Source organism: Crotalus tigris, unplaced genomic scaffold (genome assembly GCF_016545835.1).
Source record: "Crotalus tigris isolate CLP2741 ecotype Arizona unplaced genomic scaffold, ASM1654583v1 scf7180000019642.961951, whole genome shotgun sequence".
In the NCBI taxonomy this organism is placed as follows: domain Eukaryota; kingdom Metazoa; phylum Chordata; class Lepidosauria; order Squamata; family Viperidae; genus Crotalus; species Crotalus tigris.
Window position 1 is genome coordinate 751,662 of NW_024097636.1, and position 23,930 is coordinate 775,591.

The 23,930-nt window shown below is 37.7% G+C and overlaps 2 protein-coding genes across 5 annotated transcripts in view; both read left to right on the top strand.

Annotated features, from left to right (window-relative positions):
- IQGAP2 (IQ motif containing GTPase activating protein 2) overlaps window positions 1-6,057 on the top strand; it is a 123,150-nt gene extending 117,093 nt beyond the window's left edge. For all 4 annotated transcript variants that reach the window (XM_039364043.1, XM_039364045.1, XM_039364044.1 and 1 more), the window contains 5 exons: window positions 339-551; window positions 1,777-1,937; window positions 3,839-3,979; window positions 4,132-4,240; window positions 5,237-6,057. In XM_039364043.1, the coding sequence (XP_039219977.1) occupies window positions 339-551; window positions 1,777-1,937; window positions 3,839-3,979; window positions 4,132-4,240; window positions 5,237-5,350 (738 nt within the window). In that variant the 3' untranslated portion in view covers window positions 5,351-6,057. The remainder of the gene's footprint in view (window positions 1-338; window positions 552-1,776; window positions 1,938-3,838; window positions 3,980-4,131; window positions 4,241-5,236) is intronic.
- Window positions 6,058-13,855: 7,798 nt separating this feature from the next.
- Window positions 13,856-22,028, top strand: LOC120317418 (proteinase-activated receptor 1-like). The gene is made up of 2 exons (XM_039364048.1): window positions 13,856-14,093; window positions 20,127-22,028. The coding sequence occupies exons 1-2, from the start codon at window positions 14,009-14,011 to the stop codon at window positions 21,317-21,319; spliced, it is 1,278 nt and encodes a 425-aa protein (XP_039219982.1). The 5' UTR covers window positions 13,856-14,008; the 3' UTR covers window positions 21,320-22,028.
- The last annotated feature ends 1,902 nt before the right edge of the window (window positions 22,029-23,930 follow it).

Genomic DNA, 23,930 nt, shown 5'->3' on the forward strand with positions numbered 1-23,930 from the left:
ACACAGATATAGGTTAAAATGAGGGAAGATCTCTGTGTGAGCCACCTTAACCTCCAGAAGAAAAGGCAGGATATGAATCTAAGAAACAATATGGATAAAGCCAGTCATCTAAATATGCCACAACTCTCTGCTGCCACACTGTCTTTATTGCTGAATCTTCCTTGATGCCTGCCCAATGTTCTTGTTAGATGTATTGGTTTTGTGTAAACATGAAAAGGTAGAATATGCTATTCTTAATTATGATATGAACATATAAACTTGCTTATATAAAAGATAATAATTTTTGTCTTCCTATTAATACAATATATAGTCTTATGGGAACTGCTGTTTTTCCTTAGGAAGCTGAACACATGAAAATAATAGAGAAACGTGCAATTTTAGATTCTAAAACACCAGAGAAAATGAAACATAGTCGATCTATTCTTGAAGAAGGGCAGTTACCATTAGAACAAAAGAAAAGGAAAATCCAGAGAAACCTGCGAACATTGGAACAAGTTGGATTGGTTTCATCTGAAAACAAGTATCAAGAAATCATCAATGAAATAGCCAAGGTTGTGGAAATATTATTATATTTTTCCAACCGGTTTCTGCTTTTCATCCTGAATATAATAGGTTCATTTTGAGTAAAATAGCATGTTGTAAAGTGAAATATAAGCATTGATGAAATATTCCTAGTAACCTAAATTAAATAAATGACAGACTTGGATATCTGAATATAATATTTGTTCATGAATTTTAAATATGTAATTATATTTTATTATAAACTTATTTTGACTGCAATTTCATGCTGCAATGACTGTTAGTGAGTTATTCTCTTATTCTCTATATTTCAAAAAACAGTTGTGGTAATGACCTACGTGGTTGCAGCTTCAGTACGTTTAATTCAGTTGCCTGCATTAGAAAGATTCATACATAGTGTTCATTTTTAATATACAAGGATGGTTTTGCAATTATCATGTAGAAAGTACAATGCATTCAGTTTCTGCATAATAGCAAAATGTTCCAGTTACTTGCTTCCTAGATGCCAATATTGAATCTTGGTGTTGAATACCGGTTATGTCTAGATGAAATTAAACATTGTGTAGCATCACAATGAGCACTTTATTTGACTAAGGAGATAATTTCTTTTATTTTTATATTGTATTTCTATTACTAATAAGCCGCCTAGAGTCACTGTGAGTGAGTAAGTGGCCATATAAATTATCCTAAATAAATAAAAGAACAAGTGCTTTGCCAATATAGGTAGTCCTTGATTTACAAATAATTGTTTAGTGTTCATTTGAAGTTACAATGGCACCGAAAAAGCGACTTACAACCATTTTTCACACTTATGACTGTTGCAGCATCCCCATGGTCATGTGATCAAAACATGGACACTTGGCAATTGGCATGTGTTCATGACAGTTGCAGTGTCTCAGGGACATGTGACCTTCTGATAAGCACAGTCAATGGGGAAGCCAGATTCACTTAACAACCATGTTGCTAAGTTAACAACTGTAATGATTCACTTAACAACTGTGGCAAGAAAGGTCATAAAATGGAGCAAAACTCATTTAACAACTGTCTTGTTTAGCATCAGAAATTTTGGGGTCAATTGTGATTGTAAGTTGAGGACTATCTGTAAAAGCATAAGTAGCAATTTCCCTTCAGATTCCTATCATTCTTTTCCTGAAATCTTACTTTATTCTTGCGGCTCTCTAAGGTAGAGATTTTGTTTGCAGATTTTTAAAAATCCAGTAAGGAAATAAGTTTTTCTCTTCTGAAATGATTTTTTAGGATATCAGAAATCAAAGAAGATACAGACAACATCGAAAAGCAGAGTTGATAAAACTTCAGCAGACACTGAATGCACTCAATTCCAAGAAAGCTTTTTATGAAGATCAAATAAATTATTACAATACCTACATTAAAACATGTTTAGATAATTTGACAAGAAAGTGAGTAAAAACTTTTTATATACAAAGAAAGTACTTTCTACCTGTCATGGCAAATGTTTGCATTATTGTTACATATTATCTGTTTTATATTAAAATAAAAACTGTACTGTTTTATGTTAGAAAATAAATTACTGAAGCTTTTAAATATTTAAACAAATCTACAGATGCTACTAAGATAAACCTCTCAATCTAGGCAATGCTGAGATTATTTTTTATCATTATATGGGTGATTACATATTTTAATACAGAAGTTTGGTGCTGTGAAAAAAATTATTGAGATATTGTGAGTGTTATGAATCAAAAAGGTTTGGGAACCTCTATTGTAATGTCATTCTATAAGCTTTCAAATAAGAAACTTCATATATAAAGCAGCTGATCTTTTCTAGGAGCTGGTATTATGCAGGGATGGTCAATTTATGTCCTTTAGATCAGGAGTCCCCAATCCTGCGCTGCTGACCAACCACTGGTCCACAGCCCTCCAGGAACCAGACCGCACAAGTGAGCAAAGCCCCATCTGCGCATGTATGGGATCCAGGCAGCTCACGAAACCATGTCCCCCCCCCACCGTTTTGTGGAAAAAACACCCTCCATAAAACTGGTCCTTGGTGCCCAAAAGGTTGGGAGCCATTGATTTAGATGCAGACTCTGGGGCACGTTGCATTAATATTGATGAAATTCAATACCAAAATGGCTGATCTCTGATTGTGCCATTTTAAATAAAACAAGAAGAGAGAATGAGTATATTATGCCCTGCAAGTTAAACCAGATAAATTATGTCTTTAAGATCTCTAAACCTAAAAACAAAACATTTCTCTAACTACCCTGTGTTATGGGACACAATATTTTGCCCATAGTCCTAGGTGGGTAAAATATTATTAAAGAATATATTCCCTTCAACAGACTGAAAAAAATGCCTGTCCCTTACACACCTGAAGCACATAATTAATTATCTTTATTATTGCACGGACTTTTTTCCTGAAAATCCAGAAACAAGGTTAGGTCTTTGAATATCCAATGCCAGCTTAGTCTAGTGCAGTGGTGGCACTCGGAGCCCTCTCTGTGGGCACACACACCGTCGTCCCAGCCCCGCCTCCCCCATGGCCCTCTCCTCACCAGCAGCCCCCCCCGGAGGAGAGTCGCCCCCAGGTGCAGCCCACACAGAGCAGAGCAGCCAAGCACATGGCAGCAGGGACAAGACTTTGCCCGTGTGCCTTGTCGTGTGCAGATGCTGCAGGGCACGGGCAGAAGGTGCGGCCACCATGGCACTGCAAGGCCACTGGGCGATCTGCAGCAGGCCATGAAGGCAGCGGGTGACCCTGCGAGGTGGGGTGGGTGGAGCCAGGCACGCTGGGGGTGGAGTGGCACAGGCAGGCCAGGGGACGGGACGGTTTTTGGGCACTCGGTCTCTAAAAAGTTCGCCATCACTGGTCTAGTGGTTAAATCTATGGATTAGAAACCAGGAGACTATGAGTCAAGCCCCAATTTAGCAATGAAAGCCAGCTGGATGACTATGGGCCAGCTACTCTTTTTCAGCCCAACCTACCTCACAGGGTTGTTGTAGGGAAAATAGGAAGAAAGAGCATTAGATACCTTGAGTTGTTTATTAAAAAAAATTAAAGCAGCGAGACTTTGGGAAGATCCTAGTTCATAAAATAAAGGTGGGGGTGACAATCATCCTTTCTTATTTTGTTTTCTTTTCATTAATTTATTAACATAGGTTCCCCTTTTAACAACTTATGAGTGCCTTTGCTCCTCAAAAAAAGAGAATGCTGATATAGATGTTTTTTTGCTTGATAAACTATTAGTATTTGTATTTATTTTATCTTTGTCTTTATTAGCAAAAGGAAAACATGTTTCTTCTGTGGGTGGCCTAACATTTCTTTATCTGATTCAATTTACAGAAATTCACGAAGATCTATTAAATTAAATGGAAAGCAAGAGGAGAAAAGAAACAAACTGAAGAATATTTCACTGAAATACACGGCAGCAAGACTATATGAAAAGGGAGTTATTCTAGAAATCGATGAACTTCAGCCTAATCAGTAGGTTTTGTATGGCTGATTTATCTATTCAAATGAATTTTTTATTTTAGAATTTAAATGAGTCATTTTCACAAGTTTTTTGGTTTTAACTCAATAACATTTTAATGTGAAATATATTTCTACTTACAAATGATTATTTTTCCTCTTCATAGATTTAAGAATGTGATGTTTGAAATTACACCTGGTGAAGAAGTGGGTGACTTTGACATTAAAGCTAAATTCTTAGGTGTGGAGATGGAAAAAGTACAGCTCCATTTTCAGGTAAATTGTGTTTTTAAATCATGTGTGCTTCATTGGAGGCTTCTCTAGACTCTAGAGTGGGAATAGAAAGAAGGAACATGCATTCAGGCATCGTCACAGGTCCTATTTTGAAATATAGGACTTTACAAAGTAGTTTACTCTTATCAGAATCTTCATATCAAACAATAAAAAGGCAGAATTCCATCAGTTATTAGTTAGTTTAGTTCTTGGATTTTTGTCATGTTTATTACTAATAAACTTTGAGATAAAATATACACTGCCAAAAATTAGGAGAACTGATTAGAGCAGTGCTTTTCAACCACAGCAATGTTAAGGTATGTTGATATCAACTATCAGAATTCCTATCCATCATGATTGAGAAACTTTGGATTAGATAATTACTCTGACATAACTATTGACAATTTACATAAGTCTGTATTCACTAGTCTTTTCTTATAGAGATACTTGTGCTTTCTTGTAATGCAGAATTATAATCCTTTTTTAAAGTAGTCACAATTCAGCAATACTTTGCCACTATTTTTGGATCTTATTGGATTTGTATTTGTCATTAGGTTTGTGTCTCTTTCCCAGTGCAGGAGCACTAATCTTCCCCAAAATAAAGGAAAAAGAACAAGGAAGCAATAAACTACCATCTATTATAGCAAAAGTAAATAGTGACTGATTCATCAAACTGCTTTCAGGATAAATTTGATATAAAAGTGCATGATAGTTGCTGGCTAGTATCTCAACTTCTAGAGGGCCACATCAAGTTGTCTAAACAGAACATAATGCCTTCCTATTGGACAGGTTTCTGCTTGGCTTAATTGTATCAATTGTATAAATGGTTTTGAGACTTCTTGATTTTAATTTTCAAGATTGGATTTAGGTCCATCTAGCATTAGGAAAAGTGCTAGGGAGGGCTGTTTTCACATTTTGCTTGTCTACATGTTTGACTTATAAGCAGTGGCAATTCTGACTTCAATTTGAAAATACTTTCACTTTTCTTCCTTGCTGCAGGACTTGCTTCAAATGCAATATGAAGGTGTTTCTGTAATGAAAATGTTTGAGAAAGCTAAAGTGAATGTGAACCTCCTGATTTTTCTGCTGAACAAGAAATTCTATGGAAAATGATTCACTACATTTTGTTTCAATCAAGTTCCAGTTCTGTCTGTAGCCTAAATATTTGAATCTATTATACAACAGATCTTTCTTCAAGGCAGCCCAGAAGAAAAATTACTTGTGTGCCTTTTTCATCCTTTGATAATATAATATAATAAAATAAGAATCTACGAATCAGCTTAAAACACTTCCTGATTTCTGTGGTGTTGGTATTCAATTAAAGATAAGATCAAGTGACATCCAAACGTATGTCTGATTTTAAAAATATGGACATTTGAACAGCATATATAGAAATCTTACCTCAGTAAAATTATATACTTGTAAATCAATATCAAGTACAGTTTTCCTTATTCATAGGAAAAACAATTTCTAATATGAACCTCTAAAGAATAGCTTTGGCAAATATTTCTTAAGTGCTATTTTTCCAGAAGCCTGTCAATTGTAAAGTGAATTATTGTACAATTTAAAGTTTTATAAGTAATAATGAATTTAACATTTACTGTATAAAATATATATTTTGCAATTCATTCCTATTAAAAATGCACTACTGCCTCAGTAAAATCTATACACAGCCTTTTAATATAAGTGTAAAGAAGTAATTGGAATAGTGATCTGTTTTTTGCAGTGTATCTGAGGTATTTTAAATAAATTGTGCCTGTCTTTTTTGTAAGAAAACAAAAAATTCACAAATAAAATGCAATAAATCTTAATCTGGTTAATTTTTAATTTTCTTTCAATAAGCGTACTTCTTTTATATCTAATTGGGAAGACTCAGTAACTATGAAGTTACTGTGCCCACTTATGGAAACAAAGAGTTTCTCACTCCATTTCCAATAACGGACTATTCATTTCAAATTTTGCAATGGCTTTGATAGAACATGGGTTGACCACAAAATCAAGACTATAGCCCAGATTTTCCGTAACTATATCAAGTTAAAAGGTAAACAGTGATAAAAAAACTAGAAAAGGCTCAAAAAAAGAATAAAAGTAAATGTGCTGAGTTCCAACTTTTTTGATTCAGATATAGTTACATATGATGTAGATATATATAGAATGTCATACTTCTCCTCTCCTGCCCTGTGTGAGCTGCCTTTGCTTCAACTCCCCCTATCTCCCCATCATCTCTGCCTCTTGGCCACCCTGAATAGCATGGCTGAGATGAAAAGGCTGCTGTCACTTCCTCCCTCACTACCTCCAGCTGACTGCTTTCCTTGTCTCATCTTCCCTCTTTTGGGCTCGCCTTTGCCTTCCTGGCCACTAGGCTCCTGGCAGGCCTGCCCCATTGCAATAATCTCAGCCTGTCCCCAGCAATGGGTCATGCATGCATGATCACCACCAACCATCACCACCACCAGCATTGGCGAGCCCAACAGAAAAGAGACAAGATGAAGAAAATGAAGGTCAGCTGGAGACAACACCAAGTAGGTGGTGGTGGAATATAGCAACCTCATTTTGGCTATGCTGTTCAAGGCAGCCAAAAGGCAGAGACAGAGGGGGAGATAGGTGGTGGCAGGAAGTAACGTGGAGGCAGTTTGCACAAGGCAGGAAAATGTGACTTAAGATCGCTGCAGTGATAATAAATATAGCCCAGTCACCAAGTGCCCAAATTTTGATCAGGTGACCCAGGGATGCTTCATTGGTCATAAGTGCAATGACTGGTCATAAGTCTATTTTTTTCAGTGCCATCATAACTATGAATAGTCATTGAACAAGTGGTCATTGTATTACTAATGGTTTTATTTTGAATTCAGTAAAGGAAAGCTTCAAAGTTCAGAGTTTCTGAGAACAATAAAGAGAAAAGATAATAAGCCTTTTGTTCTGACACCATTTGTAGGTTTTTGGAGATATCAAGTTGACCACTGGGAAACCAAAGGTTTTGATTACACATTACCCTAAAATTTAAAAACTATTTTACATCCATTATAAACAGTCCATGGGAATGTTGGCAAATCTATAGCAAATCCATTGAAATGTTGGTGGAACTTAGAAATGAAAGAGCCAAAGTTACATTTTAATTATATACACTTATATTATTTTATTTACTTATATTTGTTTAACTGTCCATGTCCCATGAAAGTGTCTGAGTGGTGTAGAACACTAAATTAAAAAAGAATACTTTAAAAACAGTCACAATTTAAAAAATAATTATATATAAACACACAGGAGAGAATATTAATCCCAATAAGGGTGTCAGAAGTAAGTCTTCATCCTGGTTCATCCAAGCAACATGGCAACTGCTTTGGGAAGAAGGTTACAGTTTATTGAAGAAGCAGGAAGATGGTCCTTGCAAGAAAGAACAGAGGAGAGGAAAGAGGAGTTGAGCACATGGGCAGTAGGTTATTATATCCCCTCTAGCCTTGTTTCGAATAGTTTCCTGTTCCTGTGGCATGAACCTTGAGGCTATTTCTGAGTGTTTGTCTAGGACTTGATATCTTTAATCCTATTATCATATCCTGCTTCCCAGATGATGGGGCTAATGACTCCTAGAGTTTGGGTGGGGCATGCAGATTTTCTCTTTGTCTTGATTGCTCTGGCTTCAACTTTCTGATAGTTTTACATCTGCATTTGTATGGGGCTAGCTTTTGCTTGGGTCAGAGAGATAGATTTGGGGCCAGGTTTGGTTTTAAAAAAGTCATTTTGAGGAAAAATGTATTTTTCTGCCCTTTTAATATTTCCTTCTCTGGGCTAGCTTCCCTCAATCCCCGCTTTGTGCCTTAAGTGTGAGAATGTCACACTTATTGGCACAACATTAAAATTGATCTGATCAGGGAGACTTGATAGGCAAGCTTTTAAACTGTTAAGCCAGAAAAATAAGACATTAATGGAGGCAGCAGAAAAAGATCCCTTTAGTGGCTCCCAAAAGGGGAGCTTGCACCCATAAAGTTCTAAAAGTCAGGGCAAAAATTTTGTTACGTGGAAAAGAAATTTATAGGTCCAATATTCTGTGCCAATCATTTTCAAATGTTGGATGTCACTTTTAGCTTCCAGTCAGGTTTGCATACCTCCCAAAATTCTTCACAGCCACAGTTTTCCTTAGTACATGACCACTGGCTGCCCATTTTCAAGGGTTGTTTCCTGCCTTAGCTCTTAGTTCAGTGCATCCAGGTTTGTAATGTCCAATTGAGATTAGCCAGTATGCCAGGCTATTAAATTTTTCTCTAAATTGCACATAATGAGCTCTGGGAATCCCAATCTGAGCACAACAGTGCAAGATATTCAGGGCTAAGATTTGGGATCTCTTTCCTGTTGTTTCCTTAGTCAGGGCATAAGAATTGCAAATCACCTGAGGGGGCAGAGTTCCCTCCCCCTTGGAATCTGTTGGAAGGTGTTCCTAAGCTTTGGTGCAATAGAGCAAAAATAAGCCTGGGGAATTTTACTAAAGGTAGGTGGAGGGGATAGACTCAATGTGATTCTGAATGGTGTGTGTGTGTGCATGTATGTGCAGCTACTTTTACAAAATAGGCAATACAAACATTCTGGATAAATTTTCTCTCCCACCAGATAGAAGTCCAAGGTGTTCAGTACTTGTTCTGCCAACTATTCCCAAATGCCATCTCTCCATTAATACATTCAACTGGCTTGTTACAATACAAATGGGGCAAGAAAGGAAAGTTTACAATGAGTTTCCACCCTCCCCCCACAGTCTAATTTTCTCTTCTGAGGCTTCACATGGCACCAGTGGCTCCAGGACTCCTTCCTTCTGCAGCTCTCACAGGCATATGGGGAATGGTAGGACTTGGGAAGATGTTCCACTCAGATTGCATTGTGGCTTTTTAGTGGATGGCTGGATTCAAAACCCAATTCCATGGCTCAAATGGATGGAGGCAGCATCTGGGTCTGTGTGTTCTGCTTCCAAAAGTTTGGGGGAGGATTGCAGGGCTGAAATATACAAGAACAAGGTCTCCCTCCCCCCCTTTCTGGGTGGACTCTTCCAGGAGAGGCAGACAAAAGGTATGGAGAACAAAGGGCAAGAAAAGAATTGGAAGGGTGGCGTAGCTTGCAGGCAGTTTGAAAAGGTATTAATACTGCAGTTATTAAAGAAACAGACAAATGGGGAACAACAAAATGAAATGTTTCACCTTTGAACTTGACCATTTGCAACATATTAAGGACAAGAACTTGCAACTTGAAAGAAAAAAAATGCTAGGCAGCTTGAGAATGCTGAAAACTCCAAATAATTTTAAAAGCCTAATATTTTAAGATGTGCAACTTGTCAAGGGCAGGAGGATCTGCCTTTAACATTTATTCTAAAATAGATCACATTATTTTAGAGATTGGAAAATGCTTATGTTTCAGAAAGCTTCACAGTAGTTTCACTAGTAAGTAATAGGATAAGAAAAGTAACTTAAGAAAATTATTTCCTCACACAAGCAGACTTGAGTTTCAAAAGGCTCTTGTAGATAGACACACATTTTTCAGGAAAAGGATAGATAGATAAAACCCATTTATAACACAAATTCATTTACAACATATTGCAGAATGATTTTCCAGAGCTTGGGGCAGGACCCAGCAGACAAGACACCCCCTCCTCACTCCAAAGAGGAAATATCTTGGCAAATACAAGGAGGACTGGAGGAATATTTAAACAAGGGACAGTAAGTTAATTGATACAGAACATCCCTGTCCCTGGCAATCAAAAATTACAGGATTAGCAGTGCAAGTAACATAGATTTGTGTGGACAAGAATATCAACCTTGCTATCAAGCAAAATCAAGCTTTTAATGGTGAGTGTCACACAAAGTGGATTAACGCATAGGTGTCAGTCATAAAGAATGAGGGCAAATATGATATAGTTGTCATTATAGAAACATGGTGGGATAAAACCCACAAATGGAACACTCAGCTAGACGGATTTCAATTGTTTAAAAGAAACAGACCAAATAAAAGGTGAGACAGAGCTTCTTTCTCTATATAAGAAATAACTACATATCTACAGAATTAGGGCACAACAATGATGGAAACTGTCTTGAATGCATTTGGATCAGTATAAAAGGTGGAAAGAGGGGCACATAGCTACAGCAGAATATTAGCAAATAGTCTGAGCCTGCAATGATGAGGTGAAGAAAGATAAGGCTCAAAATGAACTAAGGCTTGTGACCACAGTCAAAAATAATAAAAAAGCAAACAGTCCAACTTATCAAAAACAGTACCATAAAAAATAGATTAGAAACACAAGTTAAGTTAGGCAAGAAAATGGTAAGTGAGCACTTATCTAGCCTAGAAGAGTTCAAATCACCAAGACCAGATGGATTACACCCCAAAGTTCTCAAGGAACTGGCAGATGTGATCTCAGAACCACTGAACCATATTTTTCAAAGACCCTGGAGCACTAGGGAGCTACCAGAGGACTGGAAAAGAGCTGATGTAGTTCCCCTCTTCAAAAATAAAAATAGATCTAGGAAACAACAGACCTATCAACCTGACCTCAATACCTGAGAAGATTCTGGAAAAGATAATCAAACAAGAATCTGCAAACACCTAGAGGCAAACAAAGTCATTACTAAAAGCCAACATGGGTTTGTCAAAAATAGATCACGCTAGACACATCTTACTGCATTATTTGACCCAGTTACAAAATGAGTGGACTAGAGGAATGCTGTGGATATAATTTTCTTGGACTTCAGTAAGGCATTTGATAAAGTTTGTATAGGGTTTCCTGCCTGAGCAGGAGGTTGGACTAGATGACCTCCAAGGTCCCTTCCAACTTTATTATATATTATTAAATTCAAGAATGAAATCTTTCTAGCAGATGAACTTAAAACATTCCCTCCTGCTAACTTTAGGCTGTTCTTAATAGTACACACAGAGAAAGAGGAAAACAAACAAACAAACAAACAAACACAATTTTTTTCTTCACTCTGTTTGTTGGCCAGACAAACAGAGTGAGGTATTTCCTTTTTGTGGCTTATTTTAAGCAGAATTTCTAGCAGAATTTAAAATTCTTTTTTCTTTGGATTTGAAATAGTTAACAGTCACATTTACCTCTCACACACAGACTTTGACAAACATATATACACAAAGACAAGAGAACAGAAAAGGAAACAAGTCTTAGTTTTACACATCCTAGTCATTCCCACCATAAATTTCAGATAACACAAGTTAGGGAAGGCACACATTTTAAACATACCACATGGTTGCATAGAGAAGAGAAAGAAGGAAAGAGAATCACTATTTCTTATTTTCCCTTAAAGTACCTTTATTTAGCCAAATTGGTTTCCCAGCAAAGCCCTAAGCTAAGTCTATTTTTACCTATCTCTTTTTCATACCGGGCAGGACAGCTAGCTAATTCCTGTCCCAGGCTTCAAGCAAGCTCTCAACTGGGGAACTATCTCAGCCCTTGAATTGGAACCTCCCATGCTTCTTCTTACTTCTATAATGGGATTTTCCTCTAAAGCTAAAGGGCACTATATGCCAGAAGCCTCCTTGTGAGACTTCCTCTTTCCCCCATGGTTTTGTGGGTCCAAAAAGGGGACTCATGGAGCACTCTGGATCCTTCTCAGAGTATGTGGGCTCCTTGAGGGATCCACTACATTTTCAGACCAAAAAGGGGTCTGTAGAGACACTTCTGGTTTCCCCTCAGAAAGTACAGGTAATCTCCAACTGGCCAGCTTCACTGTTTTGCAGACCTCAAATATCCGTGAGGACCTCTGCTTGCTTTCAGAGGTAAGTGGCCGCTCCTAGCCCGAGGCTTAATTTCCTAACTTTGCTTTGCTTTGCTTACAGGGCCTTACCAGCTAGTTGCCCAAATCCAATTCTTTCATTCACTCATTCCATTTCATTTTCACACAGCCTCTCCCTTTTCCCTAACACAAGGTTCTGTGCTCTGACCAAACCCCCATGCTTTCCAGATTCTGCCAATTAAACAGATCCTTTCTGCGGCTAGGAAAGACCAGAACGAGCAAAATCCAACTGTGATTGGGGAAAAAAAGTCTTCCCACTCACACAAACAGAAATACACACATTTCTGTGTTCCCCTGGGCTTTAAACTTAAAATTTAGAGGTACTCACCTTCACTTTCTTTCCAAAGCAGCCCTTGAGCTCAAACTCTCAAAACTCCCTCTACTACCCTAGCTCCACATGGGCAAGGCCTGGGAAACCCATCTACAGACACAAGGGGGTTTGCTGCCGGCAAGATGGGGCTTATCAGTCTCAGTCCATTGGAGAGGTTAGCTTGGAGTCCCATCTGGGGTGCCAAATTGTCAGAAGTAAGTCTTCATCCTGGTTCATCCAAGCCGGGGATGACTTGGATGAACATGGTGACTGCTTTGGGAAGAAGGTTACACTTTATTCAAGAAGCAGGAAGATGGTCCTTGCAAGAAAGAGCAGAGGAGAGGAAAGAGGAGTTGAACACATGGGCAGTAGGTTTTTATATCCCCTCTAGCCTTGTTTGGAATAGTTTCCTGTTCCTGTGGCATGAACCTTGAGGCTATTTCTGAGTGTTTGTCTAGGCCTTGATATCTGTGGTTTAATCCTAGTATCATATCCTGCTTCCCAGTTGATGGGGCTAATGACTCCTAGAGTTTGGGTGGGGCATGCAGATTTTCTCTTTGTCTTCTTGATTGCTCTGGCTTCAACTTTGTGATGGTTTTACATCTGCATTTGTATGGGGCTAGCTCTTGCTTGGGGCAGAGAGATAGATTTGGGGCCAGGTTTGGTTTTAAAAAAATCCTTTTGAGGAAAAATATATTTTTCTGCCCTTTTAATATTTCCTTCTCTGGGCTAACTTCCCTCAAGGAAGCCATTGCAAAATCTACCCCAGTCCCGAGACACCCCCCCCCCCAGGCCTGACAACACAGCCAGATCTTGAGGGGCTTGTATAATGTTTAGGGATGGAGCTAATATCACTTCCAGAGAGTGAAGATTCCACAGTGTGCATTGTAGCATTTTAAATACATTTGGATTCAAGATAAAGGAAATTTACATGGAATATATGACCAAGTACAATTATTTAATATGTTTCACCAATAGATGCACTAAAACTTGCAGAAGGCAACTGGTGATACCAGTCTCAAATCTCTGCATGTATTGGCTTAAACGCAGATTCTATTTAGTATTGCAATTGGCATAATAGCTATCTAGACCAATTGTAAGAGGAACTCCATTAAACGTTAATATAAAATATTACATAAAAACAATATTTTTTGCTTCACACATGACAAGTGTAGCTGTTGGACTTTTTCTTCCTGTGCATTAACATGTGAGAGGAGTCATGGATAGCATTGGGGGGGGGGGGACTAGTGATAGCTTTCCTATTGTGAAATACTCCTACCCCTCCAGCCCCCAAACATTGGTAGGTTTGTTTATTTCATTTTATTTCCTATTGGCAACAAGCAAGGTCTTTTTCCATTATGTCCAACTTTTTAGATCGTTTCATCCTGCCAAAAGTCTGGTTTAAAAATAAAATTTTAGCCTATTATGTCTTTCTTGTTTTGCCTTACCAAAACAAGTAATGCTCTCTTTCCTTCCGCTCGACTCCTTGAAGGGGAACAAAGTTGGGGCAGCATCTCTCCAGCCTCCCTCTCGGTTTGGGGCGGGGGTTTTAGGGGGAACCTCCCTCGGCCTCACAAGGCGACGCGCTTCCTTTCCTTTCCTTTCCTTTCCTTTCCCAACAAGGCAGAAGGAGTCCGCTGCGCGCAGCTCTTCCCTCGGTTTTCGCCGGCTAAAGCGGCCATGGGGCCGCCGCACGTCCTAGTCGCCCTGGGGTGGATCGCGGTGCTGGCCCTTCCCTTGCACGGTTTCTCCTCACCGCAAAATGGTAAGGCTGAGGCGGGGGTGTTCCTGCCAGACGGGAAGCGCGGGATTTAGGGTGGTCGCGGCGGGGGCAGTTCAGCCATCTTTTCGAGCACGAGCGGGGACCCTGCACTGAGTCTCCTTGCTGGTCTCCCCAAGGAGCAGTTCTGTATACCTGGAGATAAATATTCCCCCTTCCTTGATATGAAAACGCCTCGGGATTGATAAAAGGCGAAGTTGTCCGGGCTTGTGCCTCACCTGGTGCTTTGAACTTTGTCTGGCAAGCAGAAGCTGAATTTTCCACTCCCGGAACCGCCTTTGCTCGCTTGTATGACTAAATGAAGCACTTGCTATATACGTTTGCTAGTTTAGAAATACTACTGACATTTCGATTTGGATTTTTTTTTTTTAATCCATCCCACTGCGGCTGCTTTCGACTGAAACTTGAAGTCTGTTCTGAAGAGCGGTGTTTTCAGTTGCCTTTATTGTGGCTTCCTCTCACTTCTTTTAAATTGTCTTGTCTTGAATTGTGGCTGACCCTCCCTTCTTCCTCAGTTCGATTTTTGCAGCAGCCTTTCCTTCCCACCACTTCCTGGAATGCGTGGGACTACTAAATCCCATTTTCTTTGGGCATCACAAACCTTTGGGCAAGAAGGGAGAGTTCCAATCCAATTCATTTGCAGAGTGAGATTAAGCTGCTTGAGAGAGGAATTCTAGATGGATCTCCTGCAAAGCAAAGAGCTTTACTGAATTTGATCCTTGGTATGAATAAATGTGACTTCAGTTCTGTAGGTCTGTAAAATCAGCTTTGGTGTTTTCTCCCTCTGTGATAACATTAGAACTTGAGGTCAACAAAAGGAAGTTAACTTAAACATTTTATTGAAGAGGAATTAACAAAGAGTAGTAATAATAATTAACTTAAACAAATTAAACAAGAATTAGATATATTGTTGGAGTATACAGTTATTGATAGCTGATAATCATGGAAATTCATTACTTCAGTTGTCAAAGTCAGTTGTATCCCTAAGATTGGGGATATGACTAAGGGAATGTTGATGCTCTTACACATGGTTAGTAGGCTTGAAACAGGCATGTGGTTTATTTATTTATAATATTTACAAATTGCCTCAGTTGTTATTTAGGCAAGATTTAGCCCCCCCCCCAAATACCAAGCCCCAAAACTTACTTAATCATCAAACAATTTATGGTCACCCAAAACCATCCAGGTTAAAAAAGCACATCAGAATGGGATGGTCTTCAAAGGCTTACAAAATGCAAACGTTGGGCAATTCAACCTTCAGAGGGAGTATATTCTGAAGCATGAGGATTACTATTTAAAAGGAAACTGGAACACATTCCATAAATTCTCATGAGGATAGGACATTCAGGAGACTTGCTCTAGATGTTCAAGCCAGAATCATCAGTTTGATTCATTATCAACAGTAGATATTGAGCAAAGGCTAGATTGGATATTTGGTATAATCTAACATGACTTTTCTTATATTTTGAGTTTTGTTTCAAGCTACTGAATTATCAAGAGTGCTGAAATACTGTGGAACTTTCAGTTTTCTTGAATCTCATTAAAATGATGGGAGATAAACAGACAGAAAGCAAAGTAGTATATGTTGTTGTGAAAGAAAAGCCACTTTTAAATATTAGCTTAATTGGGTTTTTTAGCAGAAAAAGGCATTATTTAGTTTAACAAGTATTTTTGTCTTGTATAAAAGTATATGATTTCTTTAACAAAATAAATTTAGATGTTTGTGCTGCCATGAGTTTGTTATAGCATAATCTGCTGTAACAATTCATTTGAAACTAGGATTTAAAGAAGATGAGTGAATAGGTCCCTCCTGTACCCGGTCAGTTGACTTCAGTGGACTGGAAATTTTATTGTATAAGAGAGACTGAAAGAATGGGATATATTTAATCTCCAGGAAAAAAGACCGGAACAATGTCAATAGAAGATCAAGATTTGTACTCCTTAAAGGCAGATTGTACAGCACAGAATAACAATCTCTGGCAGATTCCAGTTAAGCAAACTTCATAACTTTCTCCTCCCTCAGTTCTTTTAAATAAACAAAAGTTGCTGTGCTATGCCACTAAGAAGTTAGTTTTCTCTATTTCTGAATAGAAAAATAGACTAGAAAATGTTTTCAACATAACAAACAACCCACCTCAAAAAATTATATGAAATGTTACCCATCGGGAGATAATTTGACCACAATAAAAATTAACAAAAACTAAACAGCAATGGACATTACATAAAAAGAATAAAATCAATATCTGTTATAATGTATTTATGCTGACAATTAAAAGAATACTCTAGAATTATAAAAAGATAAGCATACCTACCATCTAAAGTTACTAATAAGATTTATAATAAAACAACCTTGTTACCATTCTTATTCTCTACTCATTGTCACTTCCACCAGTCAATCTGGTTTATTGAACAAATAGATTTTAAAACTTTCTTAAATTATTATTATCTAATTTATTGTTGCCCATCTCACCCAGTAGAAAGGTAGGGAAACTCTGAAACTGATTTTAAAATACACACAAACAAGATGGAGCTACCCATACAAAGGGAGTGGAAAAAAGAAAAAAGAAAAACACCACTTCTGTCCTATTGTAGAAACAGAATAACGCCAAGAAGGCACTGGAACAAGTAGTGGGAATAACTTTAATTCACTGTAATTACCATTGTTATTCTTAATAATTGTGTTATATTTTTAAAAAGTATGGAACTGGTATGTAGATGACATTTTGTCATAATAAAAAAGGAACAACTAGAGAAGTTAAATGAAGCAATCAACAACACCTTCAGAGGAATAGCATTCACAAGAGAAAAAGAAAATAACAACACACTTGCCCTGCTGGATATCAGTTGCAGCAGAGGAAATGACGGAAAACTAGAAACCCAAGAAACCCACATTGGGTTTTCGACTACCAAAATACCAACTTCACATGAGGAGCTACTGTATGTAATAACTTTATTCAGATGAACATAACCACACTTCAGCAAGTCAGTATGCCAGAAAGAAGAAACAGACCACCTATACAATATCTTATAACAAAATGTATACTCATGTAGCTTTATCAAAAAGTGCACACAACCCTCTACAACATATCCAGTTGTATCCCATGTATCAAAAGCTTCTCAGAAACAATTTTTATCATGGTCTTATACTGTTTCAAGCAATATGAATCTAAGCAGCATGTAACATACCATTAAGACTATGACTGCTAGACTTACACAGCATCACTATGGCACACAAACCATCTAATATTCTCCAAATCATATTAAGCAAATCAAAGGACCTAGTGACCCAAGAAAATAAATGGGGTTACCGATTATATATAGTTCCACTATATAGGACCAGCAGGCAGAAGACTAGCAAAATGCATACAAGACCACTAAGAACACGTAGCAGTCAAAAGACTTGACAAAAACTCCTTAATTTCACAACACAGACAGACTCAACCACAATTTCAAATGGGGAACTATTAGCATATTAGACCAAGGCAAATCCAAAACTGTTCCTGGAAGTTTGACATTTAGACAAATGGGCCATCAGTAGATTATGAGATAAACCACATTTACACAATAGCCAAGAAACGCTAAAAAAAATCTAGGACAAAACAAAAAGACCATCATGCCAGTCCACCTCCTGAATCCAGCAGTACAGTAAACAGTGCTTGCAGGCTGGTGAGGATTCATGCAACTGGTAGCATCAAAGCCACTTTTTAAGATCAAACTTACCTTTTACGGCTGTTTAGAATAGAATAGAACTGGAAGGGACCTTGGATGTCTTCTAGTCGAGCCCCCTGCTCGAGCAAGAGAATCTATACCATCTCAGACAAGTGACTATCTAGCCTCTTCTTAAAAATTTCCACTGATGGAGCACCCATGATTTCTGGAGGCAAGCTGTTCCACTGGTTAATTGTCCTCACAACTCTCAACATCTTTTTTGTGAAATATGATGACCAAAATTGGCTGCAGTATTCCAGGTGTGGTCTTACTAGGGTTTTATAAAGCGGTACTTATACTTTGTATAATCTTGATTCTATGTCTCTGTTTATACAACCCAGGATTGTATTAGCTTTTTTGGTTGCTGCTGCATACTGCTGGCTTATAGTCAAGTAATCGTCCACTAAGACTCCAAGGTCCCTCTCACAGTTACTGTTTTTGAGCCAGGTCTTGCCCAATCTGTACTTATACCTTTGATTTTTCTGGCCTAAATGTAAAACTTTGCTTTTCTCCACACTGAAATTCATTTTGTTGAATAGGGCCCATTGTTCAAGTTTGTCAAGATCTTTTTGGATCCTAAGTTTGTCTTCTGGGGTGTTGGCTACTCCTGTCAGTTTGGTGTCATCTGCAAATTTGATGAGTTCCTCTTTTTAGTAGTTTGATAAGTGCTGAATTAATAAACATGCAGATTCTCTTTAAGGATAGGATTATTTTTTGTTTATTCTTTTCATGGTCTTATATAGTTTCAAGCAATATGAGTTTAAGCAGCATGTAACATACCTTTATGACAATGATAATCAGCATAAATCAATAAAATAATATGAACAGCATTTCAGTGGCATAAAAACTATCTCAACCCTATCATTTTCATCATTGTTTTTTCAGTTACTTATATATTTCTAGAATTTCCATCCCACAGTTGATACATTTTTATCTCATAAAGAAGTTACTGTACTTCCTTTCTGAAGTCTTATTATATTGTTATGTATTATTACATTTTCTTATATAATAATTGTTAACATTTCTACCTAAAGTGATAGGACACTTTTTCCTTTTCCTTTTACACTTACCTCAAAGTGACTGCAATTAGTAACAACCCCAAAAAAGTGAAAAAACAATTAGTGTTTTTGTGGAGTTTTTTTTTCCTTTTTTAGATCACATATTCCTTATTAGATTCATAAATTTATGATAAAAACGGACAGCAATTCTCCTCTTCTAGAAGTAAGAGGGGGATTTTTCTTTCAGATCCTTCCATGAATGGTGTTTGCGCAGCTTCAAATCCCACACAATCGTATTTCTTTAGACAGTTCAGCTAATTCATTTTATAGTAATGGTTCCACACAAGACATCCAATCTGAATTTGCTGTTGGGGCTCTGGCAGCCTATGGAGCCTCAGGGTGGGCTCCCATTGATGGAAAATCTTGCCTCATCATGACTTCTGGGATTTCTCACTTCCCTATAAAAGTAATTTTGATTAGCAGTGTTCTTCAGTTTTAAATTGAGCAAGGGGAGATAGTTTTGCTCTCATAGTTTTCAGCCTCCCCACCTCTGATTATAAATGCTTATGATCTAAAAAGTAGCAAATATTTAGCAAAAGATTCCATGGATGAGGGGTAGGAAATTATTGAGACTAGGGATAGTCCTTCCTTAGTCTATCAGAGGATAGTTATTGCAGGGAGAAATGGGAGGAGGGATTGCTATTCATTGCCTCCATCTACTAAATGAAAGGAAAGATAAGATATCTAATCAGTCAATTACCATCTGCAAGAATTCCTTTAAAGCAGAGGTCCCCATCTTTTGGGGCACCAGGGACCGGTTCCGTGGAGAGAAGTTTTTCCACAGACCGGAAGGTGCGTGGTTTTGTGTGCTGCCTGCATCTCGCGGATGGGGCTTTGCTTGTTTGTGCGGACCAGTTGCTGATATGCCGCAGCCCGGTACTGGTCTATGGACTGGGGGTTGGGGACCCCTGCTTTAAAGCCCTCATACTGGTATACAAGAGGGCTGCCATACAAATGGAAATAATAAATCAATAAGAAAATTTTGTTTAAATAATCTGATATATTATCTAATTAGTATTGAGCTACAGTAAAATATATGACCATTACACATACAAACACACACACACATATTAAAAGTGTAAAAAAAGATAGGAAATACAGTATTGTAATGATATCATGCTGGAAATGTTTTGCTTACAGTGGCACTATGCTGTAATTGAAAAACGTAATGTTAGCAAAATTAAATACATTTTTAAACTCTAAAAGATTAATATGTAATTACCTAATACCATAATATTTTTTTTCATCTTAGGATCTTCTTCCACGAATGACACTCGGGCAAGTCCAAGATCCTTTCCCTTTAGAGTACAGGTAGAAGAATACGAACCTATTCCACCTTTTGATAACGATGCTGAAAACGATCTGGAAATTGGATCAGGATCTAGCAGCCCAAGCAGAACATGGAAACTTCCAAAATATGGTCTAGTGAGAGATGTGGAACCCTACCTACTTAGTGAATGGCTAACCTTTTTCGTTCCAGGAGTCTATACTCTAGTTGCATCCTTGAGTCTTCCTCTGAACATCACAGCAATTTTTCTGTTCTTGCTAAAAATGAAGGTGAAGAAGCCAGCTGTAATGTACATGCTCAATTTGGCTTTTGCAGATGTACTTTTTGCAAGTGTGCTTCCATTTAGGATTGTCTATCATTTTTCTGGAAACCACTGGCCTTTTGGACCTGCAATGTGCCGCTTTGTCACTGCAACATTTTACTGCAACATGTACTGCTCCATTCTGCTGATGACAGTGATCAGCATCGATCGTTTCTTGGCTGTGGTGTATCCAATGCAATCTCTGTCCTGGCGCACCCTAAGGCGTGCCTCTGTGGTTTGTGTTGCCATTTGGCTCGTATCTATTGCTGGAGTGGTTCCTTTGTTTATCACTGAGCAAACAAGGAACATACTTCCTCTAAACATAACAACTTGTCATGATGTACTGAGTGAAGCTGATCTCCAAAACTATTATCGTATTTTTTTCACTATTTTCTTTTCATTTTTCTTTTTTGTGCCATTAATTGTTTGTACTGTTTGTTACGTCTGCATCATCTGGTGCCTTAGCTCTTCAAACATTGCTGCAAAAGGTAAAAGGAAACGAGCTTTACTGTTGTCTGTGGCTGTTTTATCCATTTTTATTATATGTTTTGGCCCAACAAATGTTCTTTTGCTAGTTCATTATGTACGTTTTTCTTACAGCAATTACACAGGGAATATATATTTTGCTTATCTCCTCTGTGTCTGCATTAGCAGTGTAAGTTGTTGTATTGACCCTTTGATCTATTATTATGCCTCCTCTGAATGTCAGCGTCAGTTGAGCAATTTATTACATTGCAGAAAGGACTCTGAACTCTGCAGCCTTACCTCTGATAATCCTCTGGGGAGTAGAACAAGCCAAAGGGTTACTGGCACCAGTACAATTGATAACAGTCTCTATCGAAAATTACTAGCATAGAAACATGTTTTGGGTATTTCTGGTATATCTGCCTCCATTTTAAAAAATACTGCTGTGAGGAATATTTAGACATGAACACCCTTTATTAGTCTCTTTTATTAATATAAAATCTGGCACTGTAAGAATTGCAGTAAATGGAGAAAACTTTGGGAGACTGTAACTAATATGTCTGTACCTACATATATCTTTATTTAAGGCAAAAATGGAACACGCATTTGTAAAATGCTGTTGAACTTTAATGAGACTTTGTCTTTTCTAAGACCTATTGTAGGATTATATTGTTACATTTTTACACAGAGGGTTGGCTGTCCTGAGAGGTATGGTAACACACAATTCCTTTTTGTGTCCAAATCACTCTCTCCGAGATGTGAGCCCAAATGATCCAGGCAGTCTCTAATCAAATATGGTTTTTCTCCCACCACATTATATTCTTCTGCGAGCATCAGAAACAATTTGAGAGGCATACAGATTAATGAAAAAAAAGGCACCAAGGGGAGCCATAGAATAATTTTTTCTTTGTGATTTCACATAATTTGAAAAAGATCAAGCCATTGTTTGCACAGCCCTGTTATTTTATGGGCAAAGTGCCCATAAATTACTTTGTAATTTTTTGCTTTATTAATGCTGTACAAATGTTGATGGGCAGAGCTGTTTTATATTTTATTTTTTAAAATTGAATTATACTCAGTTAATAAATGTGCAAATGGTCTTTGTGTTTGTGATTTTCTATTAATTCATAATTCAGAAACTAAGCCTCAAAACAGTGTTGAAAATATGCCACAAGTTAAATTAAAAAAAATTCATTCATTCATTCATTCTGCACATAAATGTGCATTCAGGTAAGGCTGCTGTTTTTCCAATGGCCAAACCAAATCCTAAAGTTTCTTGATATAGGTAGTTCTTGATTTACAATCATTCAATTGGTGACCGTTAGAAGTTACGACACTGAAAAAAGTGACTTATGACCTTTTTTCATTTACGACCTTCGCAGCATCCCCATGGTCACTTGATCAAAATTCAGATGCTTGGCAACTGACTCATATTTATGACAGTGGCAGTGCCCTGGGGTCATGTGATCACCTTTTGCGACCTTCTGACAAAGTCAATGGGGAAGCCAGATTGACTTAACAATCTTGTCGCTAACTTGTAAGTCTTCAGAGGGAAAGCAAATGATACTGTGGAGATTTCTATGGGGTTGTAGTGCACTGTTTCCCCATGCTGTCTGGGGATTTCTGGGAGTTGAAATCCACATATCTTAAAGGCTCTGCGATTGAGAAACATTGCTTCATTAAATGTCTATGGAGATTCTTGGTCATCCAGGTCATGGTTGTCCCAAAGGCAACTGGACTTTGTTTTTTCTTGAAGATGTTTCGTTATAACTGAAGAAGCTTCTTGGATGAGAAGTTAAAGATCTTAAAGAAAAAATAAATTCCAGTTGCCTTTTGAAAAAGTACCTTTAGGACATAAATGTACATTTCACATATTACCTTCAAATCATGAATAAAAAACTCTGTATATTTATTCATAAGCAGATACTTTCAGATGTTATGATGATGACATATGAGAGTTGTAGACTTTTGAGTTCAATTGCTTCTTCGGCCACTAGAGGCTGCCACAACTACAGCAGAATTAACCAACAATCTTTCAAGAACTGCAAAGAATAATGTGGAGGAAGAAACGATAATTAAAAATAGAGGTAGCAGTAGTGCACCCCTGCATTATAGTTTTATGATTTACATTTTGCTTTCTGACAGTTATACTGTATAAGATTTGTTGAAAAAATACAATGAAAAGACACAGCCACATCAACAAACAATAAACTGATTCAATAAGCACAGGGGAACGAGACCCACAACTTTATTCTGCATTGCCATTATTCTTTGCAGTGTTGTGCTGCCCTATATTGCCCATGCTGTTACTGGTCGCTTACAGGTTTTATAACCTGCAAGTCATGCCAGTGATTAGTTCAGTTTGGCTGAACAGACTTCCGCAACAAGCAGCTGAATGCTTGAGTCACTTGCCAATCTCTTGTGAGGTTAGACAACAGATACACTTTTCCTCAAAATTCACAATGCAAGGTTATTGCAGCTGGGCTAACAGCTGTCTTTTGCAGTAATTATGCCCTCCCCAGTACATTTTACATCTTTTGTTGCTGAAAAGGGTAATTTTCAAGATCATTGACAGAGAATTCATTATCAGGGTTCCTGATCCTTTTTCATCTGTTTCACCACTGAGATTGAGGCTTCCTGAAATGCTGAATTGCTGATAACACGAGCTCCTATCATCCGGATGTAACTCACTGACTAAAAAAAATGGCAAATTTCATTCCAAAGTACCTACTGTACTCCAGTACCTACTGTACTGTTGTTTCAAAAGAAAAACTAATTGCATTTTTTAAATTTTTCATTCAAAAAAATTTCTATAAATGTAGTTGGCTGCCATTGCAAATGTCATGCACTTTTATAACAATTTCCTGAATTTTCCCATCTTCTCGTGGGCATTTAAAAGCCATGACAAATTCATTCTCACATGGGGTCTCCATCATTTTCCCTTGGAGATCTTGCTTCTTTCTTTGCTTCTCTACAGTATTTATTATAAAGCCCTTTGATTC

Bases quoted from the DNA above. Each gene is read 5' to 3' on its own strand.
- LOC120317418 (XM_039364048.1), top strand. From the start codon at position 14,009: ATGGGGCCGCCGCACGTCCTAGTCGCCCTGGGGTGGATCGCGGTGCTG. The intron at 14,094-20,126 runs GTAAGGCTGAGG...TTTTCATCTTAG, and splicing joins TTTCTCCTCACCGCAAAATG to GATCTTCTTCCACGAATGAC.